The sequence below is a fragment of the Phocoena sinus genome, chromosome 14 (assembly GCF_008692025.1).
Source record: "Phocoena sinus isolate mPhoSin1 chromosome 14, mPhoSin1.pri, whole genome shotgun sequence".
NCBI classification, from domain to species: Eukaryota; Metazoa; Chordata; class Mammalia; order Artiodactyla; family Phocoenidae; genus Phocoena; species Phocoena sinus.
The window spans coordinates 52,352,029-52,364,905 of NC_045776.1; the positions used below are offsets into that span (position 1 = coordinate 52,352,029).

At 36.4% G+C, this 12,877-nt stretch overlaps 1 protein-coding gene and 1 pseudogene across 3 annotated transcripts in view; one reads left to right on the plus strand and one right to left on the minus strand.

Moving 5' to 3' along the window:
• The window catches only part of USP14 (ubiquitin specific peptidase 14), a 45,329-nt gene that overhangs the window by 11,835 nt on the left and 20,617 nt on the right, over positions 1 to 12,877 (plus strand). For all 3 annotated transcript variants that reach the window (XR_004353152.1, XM_032654391.1, XM_032654390.1), the window contains exons 4-5: positions 3,252 to 3,356; positions 4,080 to 4,183. Coding sequence is in view for 2 of the 3 variants with exons in the window: in XM_032654391.1 (XP_032510282.1) it covers positions 3,252 to 3,356; positions 4,080 to 4,183 (209 nt within the window). In the remaining variant the exon portion in view is untranslated. The remainder of the gene's footprint in view (positions 1 to 3,251; positions 3,357 to 4,079; positions 4,184 to 12,877) is intronic.
• On the minus strand, positions 4,822 to 5,219 carry LOC116739008 (annotated as a pseudogene).

Below are 12,877 nucleotides of genomic sequence, written 5' to 3' on the forward strand. Positions count from 1 at the left end.
TTTTACAGATGTTTTACAGGTTTTTTACAGATGTTCATCAGGTTGAGGAAAGTTCTCTCTTCTATTTCTAGTTTGCTGAGAGTTATCATGAATGGGAGTTGAGTTTTGGCAAATACTTTTTCTATATATATTGAAATTTTTCTTTTTAAATCCTTTAATCTCAATGTGATGAACTACACTGCCTTTTTCGAAATAGTAAACCACTTGGTCATTATATATTTTCCTTTTTATATAATGTGGATTCTATTGGTAGTATTTTAAGTATTTTTGTGTCTCTTTTTGTGAGAGATGGTTTGTAGTTTCCTTGAACTGTCTTTGTTTGATTTTTGCTATCAGTGTAATGCTGACCGTATAAAATGAGTTATGAAAAAAATGAGTTATGAAGCATTCATACCTCTCCTCTTTTCTGGAAGAGTTTATACACACACACACACACACACACACACACACATATATTAGTATCTCATAGAATTCTCTAGTGAAGTTCTCTGGGCTTGGAGCTTTCTTGGTGGGAAGACTTTTAATTCAGAATTTAGAGTCTTTAATAAATGTAGGATTATTCAGGTGTTATATTTTCTTTACACCGGTTTTGGTAGTGTCTTTTAAGGAATTGGTCTGTTTAGTTTAAATTGTTGGATTGATTGTCATACTACATTCTTACAGGATATCCTACAGATTCTAGAATCTGTAGTTCTGTCGTTCCACCCCTCCCCCAGCCCCCGTATTGGCAAATTGTGATTTCTTGCTTATTGTCTTTATCATCTAGGCAGAGGTTGTAAAGTTTCATTGATGTTTTTTTCTCCCCAGTCCAAAGAGTTAACTTTTGCTTGTTTATTTATTATTTTATTGATTTCCCCTCTTTGCTTCATTTCCTCCTTTTACTTTGATTTTAATATATACTTCTGCTAGCTTCTTAAGGTGGAAGCATATTTAATTTAATTTTAAGCCTTTTTTGTTGGCTTTCTACTTATCTCTACTGCCTGTTTTTCTATTGTGCCTATATATAGTGATTTTTTTTTTAAGTTTGTCCTTTAAAATTTTGATTGTGGTAATGGGCAAGTTTTTAAGATTTATATAGTTATATACTATAGACATGAGTCCTTTCATCTTTTATGTCAATTTTAGAAAATCTTCCAAAAACAGTAAGACTTTTTAGAAAATGAACAAATGTTTTGTAATTATTTGTTTCATTTTATTTACGTTTAAATCTTCAGTTTCTAATTCATTTTGGGTGTGACATATCATGAGGTGGAGAACTCAAAGTATTTTTTTTCTAAATTATTGTCCTCAACATTCTTCATTTTGTAATCTATTTTCTTAATAATTTTAAAGGTATTGTTGTTTTTAGTCTTCTTTTTCAGAAATTTCTTAGCTGTTGTCATGGGTATGAATTTGCTACATGAATGAAACATTTTGTAAAGTTTCAGAAAGGAATTTTGTTAAATTTATTTGATAGTTTGGAATCACATCTTTACATAATTTTTCTATTCCAGAAATCTTTCGTGCCCTTCAGTTTCTTTAGGTGTTTTTTAATATCCCTAAGTAAAGCTTTATAGTTTTCTTATTAAAGTATTACATATTTCTTGTTATATTTACTCTTAGATATTTGTTGGTATTCTTTCTTTTCTGTTGTATTTTCTGACTGTTGCTAGTATATTCCTCAGATATTTGGTTTTCCTGAGACAGTTGTCTTTTTTTTTTTAAATAAATGTATTTATTTTATTTATTTTATTTTTGGCTGTGTTGGGTCTTCGTTGCTGCGTGCGGGCTTTTCTGTAGTTGTGGCAAGTGGGGGCTACTCTTCGTTGCGGTGCGTGGGCTTCTCACTGCGGTGGCTTCTCTCGTTGCGGAGCACAGGCTCTAGGCACACGGGCTTCAGTAGTTGTGACACATGGGCTCAGTAGTTGTGGCTTACAGGTTCTAGAGCGCAGGCTCAGTAGTTGTGGCACACAGTGTTGGTTGCTCTGGGGCATATGGGATCTTCCCAGACCAGGGCTCGAATCCTTGTCCCCTGCATTGGCAGGTGGATTCTTAACCCCTGCGCCACCAGGGAAGCACGACAGTTGTCTTTTAAGAAAGATTCTTTAGTGATAGCTTAGTACTGCTTTGCTATTATCTTATAGAAAGTTTAAATAAAAATAATAGGTGATAGAATGAAGATTGTTGGATTTGAACATAGGTACTCATAAGACTGAGTTTGGTGACCTTATTAATTTACTAATTTTAATCTTTGTCTAGATATTTTTATTTTATTGTCATTTTTTAAAAAAAAAATTCTCCTTCTGGCCTTTTTTTTCTTTTAAACCTCTCTACCCTCTGTCTTTGTCTCAGATGTTTTTGTCTTCCAGAAAGATATTGAATAAGATGTTCACATTTCAGGATTATGAGACTTAAGGTGACAGTGTCTCCATTGTTCTTCTATTGTATGGAATGGTGTATCTGTACTGAATATAAGTATTCCCTTAAGTTAATAATGTGTAGAATTATACAATTAGATATTTTGAACTAATTTATATGTTTGGTTTGATATTTTCTAATAATGGAGATTTCAATGCTTTCAAAATATTTCTATTCAAATGTAAATAATGGTTACATTTCACAATAGACTTTCATAGAAAGAATCTTATCAGTGCGTACTGTGTTATGGGGAGAAATGATGCCACAAAATATTAACGATCATTTGAAGAATTCTCTCCTTTCCAGTATTGAAAACATTCTCAGCTTTCTTTGTGACTGTGTTTTTTCTGTTAGCTTTATTGACGTATAGTATATAGAGAGTAAGATTCACCTACTTTAGTGTAAGAGTTTGATGGATTTGGTTAACTTTATACAGTCATGAAACCACTACCACAGTCAAGGTAAAGAAGTTCCACTATTCTAAGAAGTTTCCTTATACCCCTTTTCAGATAAGCAGGTGACCTGTGGCCTGAGGCAGCCACCCTAGTACTTTTTTTTTTTTTTTTTAACAGTCAGTGATCTTTAATGTATTTACAGAGTTGTGTAACCTTCACCACAGTCTCATTTTGGAATATTTTCATCACCCCAGAAAGAAATGAGTTCCCATTTAAAGACACTCCCTATTCTCACCTTCATTTTTAGCAACCAGTAATCTACTTTGTGTCTCTCTAGATTTACCTTTTCTAGCAAATAGAAGCATGCAACATGTGTTTTTCTGTGTCTGGCTTCTTTCATTGCACATAAACGTGATCAACTTTTCAGCATTTTCATGAAATGAATTTTTTTTTAAACAGGGAATGACTTTACTAATGATGGGGTCAGCAGATGCTCTTCCTGAGGAGCCCTCAGCTAAAACTGTCTTCGTAGAAGACATGACAGAAGAACAGTTAGCATCTGCTGTAAGACATACCACATTTTATATATTTGATCACTACTTTTAAGAAGTACAGTTAGTAAGATGCCTTTCAGAAAGCATCTACATGTTTTAAAGATTTAATCAATATTAAGATGTATGTTATTAGCAGTAAATAAAAGTTTTATCTTTGAAATTGGCTCAAGGAATCCTTTTTTAATTGAATAATTCATTATAAAGTCAGTGAATATCTGTAATAAATATGTGTCTGGCAGATAGTGCTATTTAAATGTTTACTATTATTTTATGGGAAAACAGGCTCAAAGAAATTAAATAGTTTAAATGCTGGGATATTTAAATTCTTAAAACCTTCCATGTTGAAAATATACAATTTATCCTTAATTTAAATGCAGTGTTGGTTTAGAAACTGGCCAACACACACTTGTCAAATATTATCATTATTTTTACTACCCAGCATTTATATAGTACCATTCATTTTTTTGAAGTGTTTCTGTATATATTTTGTTACCCTCTTCCAGTGATAAACCTGCAGATGAGGCAGAACTGATATGATTGTTTTCTTATTATTTTTAAGAAGGGAATTAAAACAGGATGATTGTCCGCATGATGCAAGTAAAATTTTTTGTTAGGGAGATAAAACATTGTTAAGGTAGAATAAATTGGTATGAGTTGGTAAATTGTATTTGCTTCAGTGATTTATATATGCTGTGTCATCTTTTAAAAATGATTTAATCCTTTTCCTTATCAGATGGAATTACCATGTGGATTGACAAACCTTGGTAACACTTGTTACATGAATGCTACAGTTCAGTGTATTCGTTCTGTACCTGAACTCAAAGATGCCCTTAAAAGGTAAGACAGAAGAGAGATTGTTTTATGTCATATATATATATATTAGCTTTATCGTGATATAATCCATTTATCGTACAATTCACCCTTTTAACATGTTCAATTAGATGGTCTTTATTATATTCACAAGGTTGTGCAACCATCACCACGGTCTAATTTCAGAATATTCCCCTGCCCCCCAAGAAGAAACCTCATACTCATTAGCAGTCGCTCCTTATACCTTTCCCACCTCCAGCCCTAGGCAACCATTAATCTACTTTTTGTCTTACAGATTTGCCTATTCTGGACATTTCATATTAATGGGATCATACAGTACGTGGTCTTTTTGCTGACTGGCTTCTTTTTCTTAGCATAATGTTTTCTACGTTCATCCATGTTGTAGCATGATTCAATACTTCATTCCTTTGTATGGATGAATAATATTCCATTGTATGGATATACTATGTTTTGTTTATCCATTCATCAGTTGATGGACATTTGGATTGTTTCCATATTTTAGCTATTATGAATAATGCTGCTATGAACACTCAAGCACAAGGTTTTGTGCAGATGAGTTGTTTTCATTTCTCTTGATTATGAGTGGATTGCTCGGTCACATGGTAACCTGTGTTGAGCAACATTTTAAAAGTATTGTAAAATGTTTAGCGTTCTTCTGCTTCAAGGTTTATGCTGTTCTCCAATTTTGCATATTACTGAACTTTCAAATCTGCTAACACCTGCTGCATTGATTCCACTCTGGATTCTAAAGTATCAGTTTCTTTTTGGAAATTTTTCTTTGCTTCTTCTAACATTTCTTGAAGTTTCTTCTTGAGAATGGCTAATGAAAACATCACTAATCTGATGAGATATCATTAAGCAGTTGTCATCTGCAAATGTGATATCTTCACAAGCATCTCCTAAATTTTGGAGCTGTTTCTTTTTTAATTCTGTTTCTTCCTTTAATTGTGTGATTCTACTTGTATTCTGTGCACATTTATCTTTTGTTGATCTTCAGATGTAACATTGACATCTATGTAGTCAACTTCATGGTGGCTGCCATCTTGGGACTCTGTCTTTGATTATAGCCATCCTAAGGGTGAAATGGTATCTCATTGTGGCCCTCATTTGTATTTACCTAGTGACTAATGATGTTGAGCATCTTTTCATGTGCTTATTGGCCATTTGTATATCTTTGTAGAAATGTGTGATCAGCATATCCTTTTCCTATGCTTTAAATGGTTTGTCTTTTTATTATTCAGTTGTAAGTGTTCTTCATATATTCTGGGTACAAGTCCTTTTTCAGGTAATTTGCGAATATTTTCTTCCATTTTGTGAGTTGTCTTTTCACTTTCTTGACCGCATTCTTGTAGCACAGAAATTTTAAATTTTGATGTAGTTGAATTTTTTTTCCTTTTTTTTGGTGTCACATGTAAGAAACCATTTCCTAATTTCTAGGTCATAAATTTTTTTTAAGAGTTATATAGTTTTAGCTCTTACATTTAGGTCTATGATCCATTTTTAGGTGATTTTTTTGTATGGTGGGTGGTAGTTTTCCCCATTCTTTTGCATGCAGATGTCTAGTCTTCAGTACCATTTGTTGAGAAGACTAGTCTTTCCTGTTGAATTGTCTTAGCACCTTTTTTGAAAATTAATTGACCATAATGTATGTAATAAAAAGTAAGATTGGATTCTCAATTCTAGTCTAGAAACACATACGTTGTATGTTTATCCTTATACCAGTGAGTAACGGTTTTTAAAAGAAATAGAACTTTGTTTTTATACTATTGTATTTACAAGAGTAAACAGTTATCCATGTTTTGAGAACATATCAAATAGTCTATAAAATGAGGGTCCCTTCTCTTCAGTGAGTATAAATGTGTAACTTAAAAAAATATGTAATTTAATTCTGACTACATTTATTACATCTGTTTTGATTCATACATTGCCAGTTATTAATACGTGGTGGAATTCTGAACTACAGTTTGGATTCTTAGCTTTATGAATGCTGTGTGGTTTTTTCTCCCCTACTGGCTTATGAAATGCTTTCATAAAATTGAGCAGTAGAGAGAGAAGGGACATGCAGAAACCTGAGAGTAACTGAAGGTTTTCTGAATTTCTCTGACGTGAACACTTGTCAGGTATTTACATGAAGTTGCCTAGATTGTCACTAATATACTGCCAGTGCACAAGACAGAGCACCTGTCTTCAAGGTACTGATGGTCTGATGGAGGAAGACTACCAAGTAAACGGGTACTGTTTCAGAACAGCTTTGCTGGGAAATGTTAAAGTCAGTTATTTTTCCTCAGAGATTCATAGTTATTTCCCCACTGTTGTAGTGTGCCCATGGTTACTGATGAGAGGTCTAATATCAATCTCTATTCTTAATCTTTTCTGTCAGTAACTTTTAGGGTTTTCTCTTTATTTTTGTTTTCAACGTTTTCCAACAGTCCTAAGTATGGGTTTTCTTTTATTTATCTCATTTAGCCCTCAGTGGGTGCTTTCAGTCTGAGGACTGTTGTCCTAAACTCTGGGACATTCTTAGCCATTATTTCTTCAGATATTGCTTCTCTTCTATTTTACCTTCCTCTTATATTCTAAATATTGGGGTTCTTGGATCTGTTGCTAATGTCTTTTTTTTCTCTGCACTTTTATTTTTATGTGCTGTGTTCTAGGAGAATGCCTCAGTTCTGTTTTACATTTCACTGATTTGTACGTTAGCTTTGTTTCACAACTGCTCATTTATCACAACCTTCTTTTTAATAAAATCTCCCTTAAGTTTTGGATATGATTCCTGCTTTTATTTCTCTGAGGCTCCAAAGTATTCTTATTTAAAGGTTTTTTTTTTCCTGTTTGGTCCTTTAACTTTGTTCTCTTTGGATATATAGATCTTCATTTCTTTGAAGATGGTGTACTTATGCAGTGTATTCTCTTGTGTTCCAAGTGCAAATTATCTGAATGAGTAGCTTGCTGGGGCAGCTCCCTGTCATAGAGGGTGGCTAGTTGGGACAGATTTGCCTTATTTCCAAGACTTCCTCTTTACTCTTTTCATCTGGGATTCCTTATTATAGCCTCTACGTCAAGGAGAGCTCTCTTTCATGTTTTGGAGTTAACTTCTCTGAGTTTTATATAAGCAGGGAGATTTCATCTTGTTGCTTCCATTTTCTTGAAACGAAGTAAACTATTTTGAATTTTAAGTTGTTGCAAGAGGGTGGAAGCCCCTGTACTTACTAACTTAATCGATACAGAATGATGTGGATGGGGTTGTATGTCTTTGGGAAAATGACACTAACTGATAAAATAGGAATGAAAGAAAAGAGGACAATTCCATGAAAGATGCTTTACTGCTGGAGATGCTGAAGTTCATCCTCAAATGTATGGCAGGTTCTGGAGAGTGGGATGTATACCGATGAAGAGTAGAAAGAAAACGCATTCAAGAGAAACAGGCTGGATTAGCTGAAGAGAAGCAGTGAGGGCCAAGAACAATACCTGCAGATAAAATCTGGTTTGCTTGATGCTGCCCAGCAGTGGAACCTCATCTTAATGTGGGAGTTCTAAATTTAGAACCTAAAGTGAAAAGTGTATATAATAAAAATTACTCTTGAAAATTCTATGTTACTTGTAAAAGACAGTATCACATGACAATATTTTTGTCTTACTGGAGACTGGCAAGCCAACTCTTAGTAAGTACAAAATAGTCTTTTCATTAGCAATTACTAGACTGCTATTTTACTTTCATTTTCAAATTTGTAGAGGAATGATCTATTCTTGATAGAACGTACCAATAAAATTGGCTGGACCCAACTTTTTTGGGGGCATTTTATTTTTATAAATTTATTTATTTATTTTTGGCTGTGTTGGGTCTTCATTGCTGTGCATGGGCTTTTCTCTAGTTGCGGCGAGTGGGAGCTACTCTTCGTTGCGGTGTGCGGGCTCCTCATTGTGGTGGCTTCTCTTGCTGCAGAGCACGGACTCTAGGCATGCAAGCTTCAGTAGTTGCAGCACATGGGCTCAGTAGCTGTGGCTCACAGGCTCTACAGCGCAGGGTCAGTAGTTGTGGCGTATGGTCTTAGTTGCTCTGTGGCATGTGGGATCCTCCTGGACCAGGGCTCGAATCCGTGTCCCCTGCATTGGCAGGCAGATTCTCAACAACTGTGCCACCAGGGAAGCCTTTTTTGGGGCATTTTAAATGTCCATTTTCTGTGTCTTTTTGAGTCAGTTTTGGTAATTTACTGTTGCCTACGAATTTGTCCGTATGTCTTTAAACTATTTTAGCATATGAGTTACTCTGTTTTGGGATCTATTTTTTTCTCCATTTTTATTTCGTATTAGTTATTTTTTCTCTTTTGATTACCTTGCTGAGGTTTGTGTATTTTTTCACAGAATCAGCTATTAGATTTATTCACTCAGTTCTTTCAGTTGTCTGATTCATTCTACTTTTGTTTGTATTAATGTTTTATTTCTGTTTTCCTTAGACTTGTTATATTATTTTTTAAGTTGCATGCTTGGATCATTAATTTATTCTCATGTAGGAATGAAAGTATTTAATTCTGAGATTTTGCTTGTTTTCTATTCATTAGATGAGATTGCTCAGATGTTTTTTAAAAAATGTTATAAAAGGGACTTGCCTGGTGGTCCAGTGGGTAAGACACTGTGCTCCCAATGCAGGGGGCCCGGGTTCAATCCCTGGTTGGGGAACTAGATCCCACATGCATGCCACAAGTAAGAGTTTGCATGCTGCAATTAAGTAAGTAGTCCACTTGCCACAACTAAGCAGCCCGCATGCCACAACTTACGCCACAACTAAGACCCGGTGCAGTCAAAATAAATAAATATTTAAAAAATAAGTTATAAATTCTTATCTTTTCCTTTTGCCTCAAAGTTTTTTGTTTTTCTTATTGAAGTATAGTTGATTTACAATGTTATGTTAATTACTGCGTTCCAGCAAAGGGATTCGGTTATACATATATGTATTCTGGTCTTTTAATATTCTTTTCCGTTATGGTTTATCACAGGATATTGAATATAGTTCTCTGTGTTATACAGTAGGACCTTGTTTTATCCATTCTGTATATAAAAGCTTACATCTGATAACCGCAACCTCCCACTCCCCCCCTGCCCCCAACTCCTGCCCCCTTGGCAACCACCAGTCTGTTCTCTATGTCCATGATTCTGTTTCTGGGATAGGTTCATTTGTGTCATATTTTAGATTCCACATATAAGTGATATCATATGGTATTTGGCTTTCTCTTTCTGGCTTACTTCACTTAGTATGACAATCTCTAGTTGTATCCATGTTGCTGCAAATGGCATTATTTCTTTCTTTTCTGTGACTGAGTAGTGTTCCATTGTATGTGTGTGCCACATCTTCTTTATCCATTCAGCTGTCGATGAACATTTAGGTTGTTTCCATGTCTTGGCTATTGTGAACAGTGCTGCTATGAACATAGGGGTGTATGTATCTTTTTGAATTATAGTTTTGTCCAGATATATGTCCAGGAGGTAGAATTGCTGGATCATATGGTAATTCTATTTTTACTTTTCTGAGGAACATCCATACTGTTTTCCACAGTGGCTGCACCAGCTTATATTTCCACCAGCTGTGTAAGGAGGGTTCCCTTTTCTCCATACCCTCTCCAGCATTTGTTATTTGTAGACTTTTTTTAAAGGTATTATTATTTTTTAAAAATTTATTATTTATACTATTTATTTTTTGCTGCATTGGGTCTTAGTTGCAGCATGCAGGATCTTTGTTGCGGCATGCGGAATCCTTAGTTGTGGCATCTGGACTTCCTAGTTGCTGCATGCGGGCTTCTTACTTGCAGCACGTGGACTATTTAGTTGTGGCATGCATGTGGGATCTAGTTCCCTAATCAGGGGTCAAACCCAGGCCCCCTGCATTGGGAGTGTGCAGGCTTACCCACTGGACCACCAGAGAAGTCCCTGCCCATTTTTGGATTGGCTTGTTTGTTTTTTCGTTGTTGAGCTGTATGAGCTGTTCGTATATTTTGGAAATTAAGCCCTTGTCTGTTGCATCATTTGCAAATATTTTCTCCTGTTGTATTTTCGTTTTGTTTATGGTTTCCTTTGCTGTGCAAAACCAAAGTTTGCTTTTAATTATTGAATTATATAGAAACATATACAAATGAATTATCCCAGAGTGAACACATCCCTGTAACTGATGGGGATCAACAGAACTCTGTTAGCACTCCAAAAATCCCCTCACCAATCCCTTCCTATCCACTGCCCCCACCCTTCTTTGCAAAGTTGTTATGCTCACCTGACTTCTAATTTTGAGTAATTTTGCTTATTTTGAACTCTTCATGAACAGAAACATACAGATTATGTTCATTTGAGTCAGGCTCATTATATTTGGCTTTTCTATGTTGTGTGTGTGTTCATTCATGTTCATGCTGTAGGGCAGTGGTCCCCAGCATTTTGGCAGCGGGGACTGGTTTCATGGAAGACAGTGTTTTCATGGACCGGTGTGGGGGTGGGGGGAATGGTTTCGGGATGATTCAGAGCATTACATTTATTGTGCACTTTATTTCCATTATTATTACATTATAATATATAATGAAATAATTATACAACTCACCATAATGCAGAATCAGTGGGAGCCCTGAGCTGGTTTTCACTTGCCACTCACTGATAGGGTTTTGATATGAGTCTGCAAGCAGTTGGTTTATAATGGTCTCTGTGCAGTCAAACCTCTCTGCTAATGATAATCTGTATTTGTAGCCACTCCCCATCACTGCCCCAGCTCCACCTCAGATCATCAGGCATTAAATTCTCATAAGGAGCAAGCAGCCTAGATCCCTCACACGCGCAGTTCACAGTAGAGTTTGCACTCCTATGAGAATCTAGTGAGGCCGATGATCTGACAGGAAGCGGAGCTCAGGCAGTGATGCGAGCGATGGGGAGCAGCTGTAAATACAGATGAAGCTTCTCTCCCTTGCCTGCTGCTCACCTCCTGCTGTGCGGCTGGGTTCCTAAGAGGCTACATACTAGTACCATTTAGTGTCCCGGGGGTTGGGGACCCATGCTGTAGGGTACACCATTGTATGTATATACTACCAAATAATTATTCATTTTTCTGTCAATGAATGTTTGGGTTGATCTGATCTGTGACTGAATGTTGTGAATATTTCACAGATGATAGAAGAGTCAAGACGTCCTCTTTTTGTAGGTGATAAAGTATAATAGGCATTAAGTTTATTTGTTTTTTTTTGTTTGTTTTTGTTTTTTTTTGCGGTACGAGGGCCTCTCACTGTTGTGGCCTTTCCCGCCACGGAGCACAGGCTCCGGACGCACAGGCTCAGCGGCCATGGCTCACGGGCCCAGCCGCTCTGTGGCATGTGGGATCTTCACAGACCAGGGCACGAACCCGTGTCCCCTGCATCGGCAGGCGGACTCTCAACCACTGTGCCACCAGGGAAGCCCATATGATTTTTATTTTTTAAATGAACATATATAATTTAGACAATATGCATTATTGTATATTGAAAAATTAAGAATTTTTTAGTTGCAAGACTTTCCAGAAGATCTAAACAATTGAAAAAAAAAGAAAATTATTCCATTGAGTATAATTTAACATAATATTTTCTGTGACCTCTTTCATTCACTTACATAAGCACGGAGTTTTTTTTTTCTTGACTGCATTGGGTCTTCGTTGCTGCGCAGGCTTTCTCGAGCGGTGAGCGGGGGCTACTCTTCATCGCAGTGCGTGGGCTTCTTATTGCAGTGACTTGTTTTGTTGCAGAGCACAGGCTCAGTAGTTGCAGCGCACAGGCTCAGTAGTTGTGGCACATGGGCTTAGTTGCTCTGCAGCATGTGGGATCTTCCTGGACCAGGGATCGAACCCATGTCCCCTGAATTGGCAGGCAGATGCTTAACCACTGCGCCACCAGGGAAGTCCCCTTTTTTTTAAAATTGGAATATAATTTACATCTAGTGAAATGTATGCATCTTACGTGTTCAGTGTGATCAGTTTTGACAAATGCAAATTCTCTAACTCATTTTACAATCAGATTTATAGAACATTTTCATCATCCCAGGAAGTTTTATTGTACCTTTTCCCAGTTAACTGCTCATCTCCCCCAAGTAACCACTGATCTTATATTAGTTTTGTGGGATCTCTCCCATTGCCTGGTGTTTAATACCTGAATGATAATTTTTGATCCTTTTTCGTAAAACATTGTATAAGTAACTACAGTGGTTTGGGTATTTCCTTTAGGGTGGCCAGTCCTTTGTACTGCTGTAAATTAACTGAGAATCATAAAAGTGAATTTAGAAATCATTTAATAGGAACCCTTCATTTTATAGGTGAGAAAACTGACTTGAAATTTAAGTGACTTACTTAGTGTTGTGTAGGAACTTAGTGCTGAATGTAGATTTATTGATTTTGATTTAATGTTTGTTTGTTTGTTTGTTTTTTCTTTTTGCGGTACACGGGCCTCTCACCGTTGTGGCCTCTCCCGTTGCGGAGCACAGGCTCCGGATGTGCAGGCTCAGTGGCCGTGGCTCACGGGCCCAGCCGCTCCGCGGCATGTGGGATCTTTCCGGACCGGGGCACGAACCCGTGTCCCCTGCATCGGCAGGCAGACTCTCAACCACTGCACCACCAGGGAAGCCCTGATCTAATGTTTTTGATCTAATGATTTTTTCTTCATTTCTGAAATTATATTTTATTTTCTTTGTAATAATGGATATTAAATATGT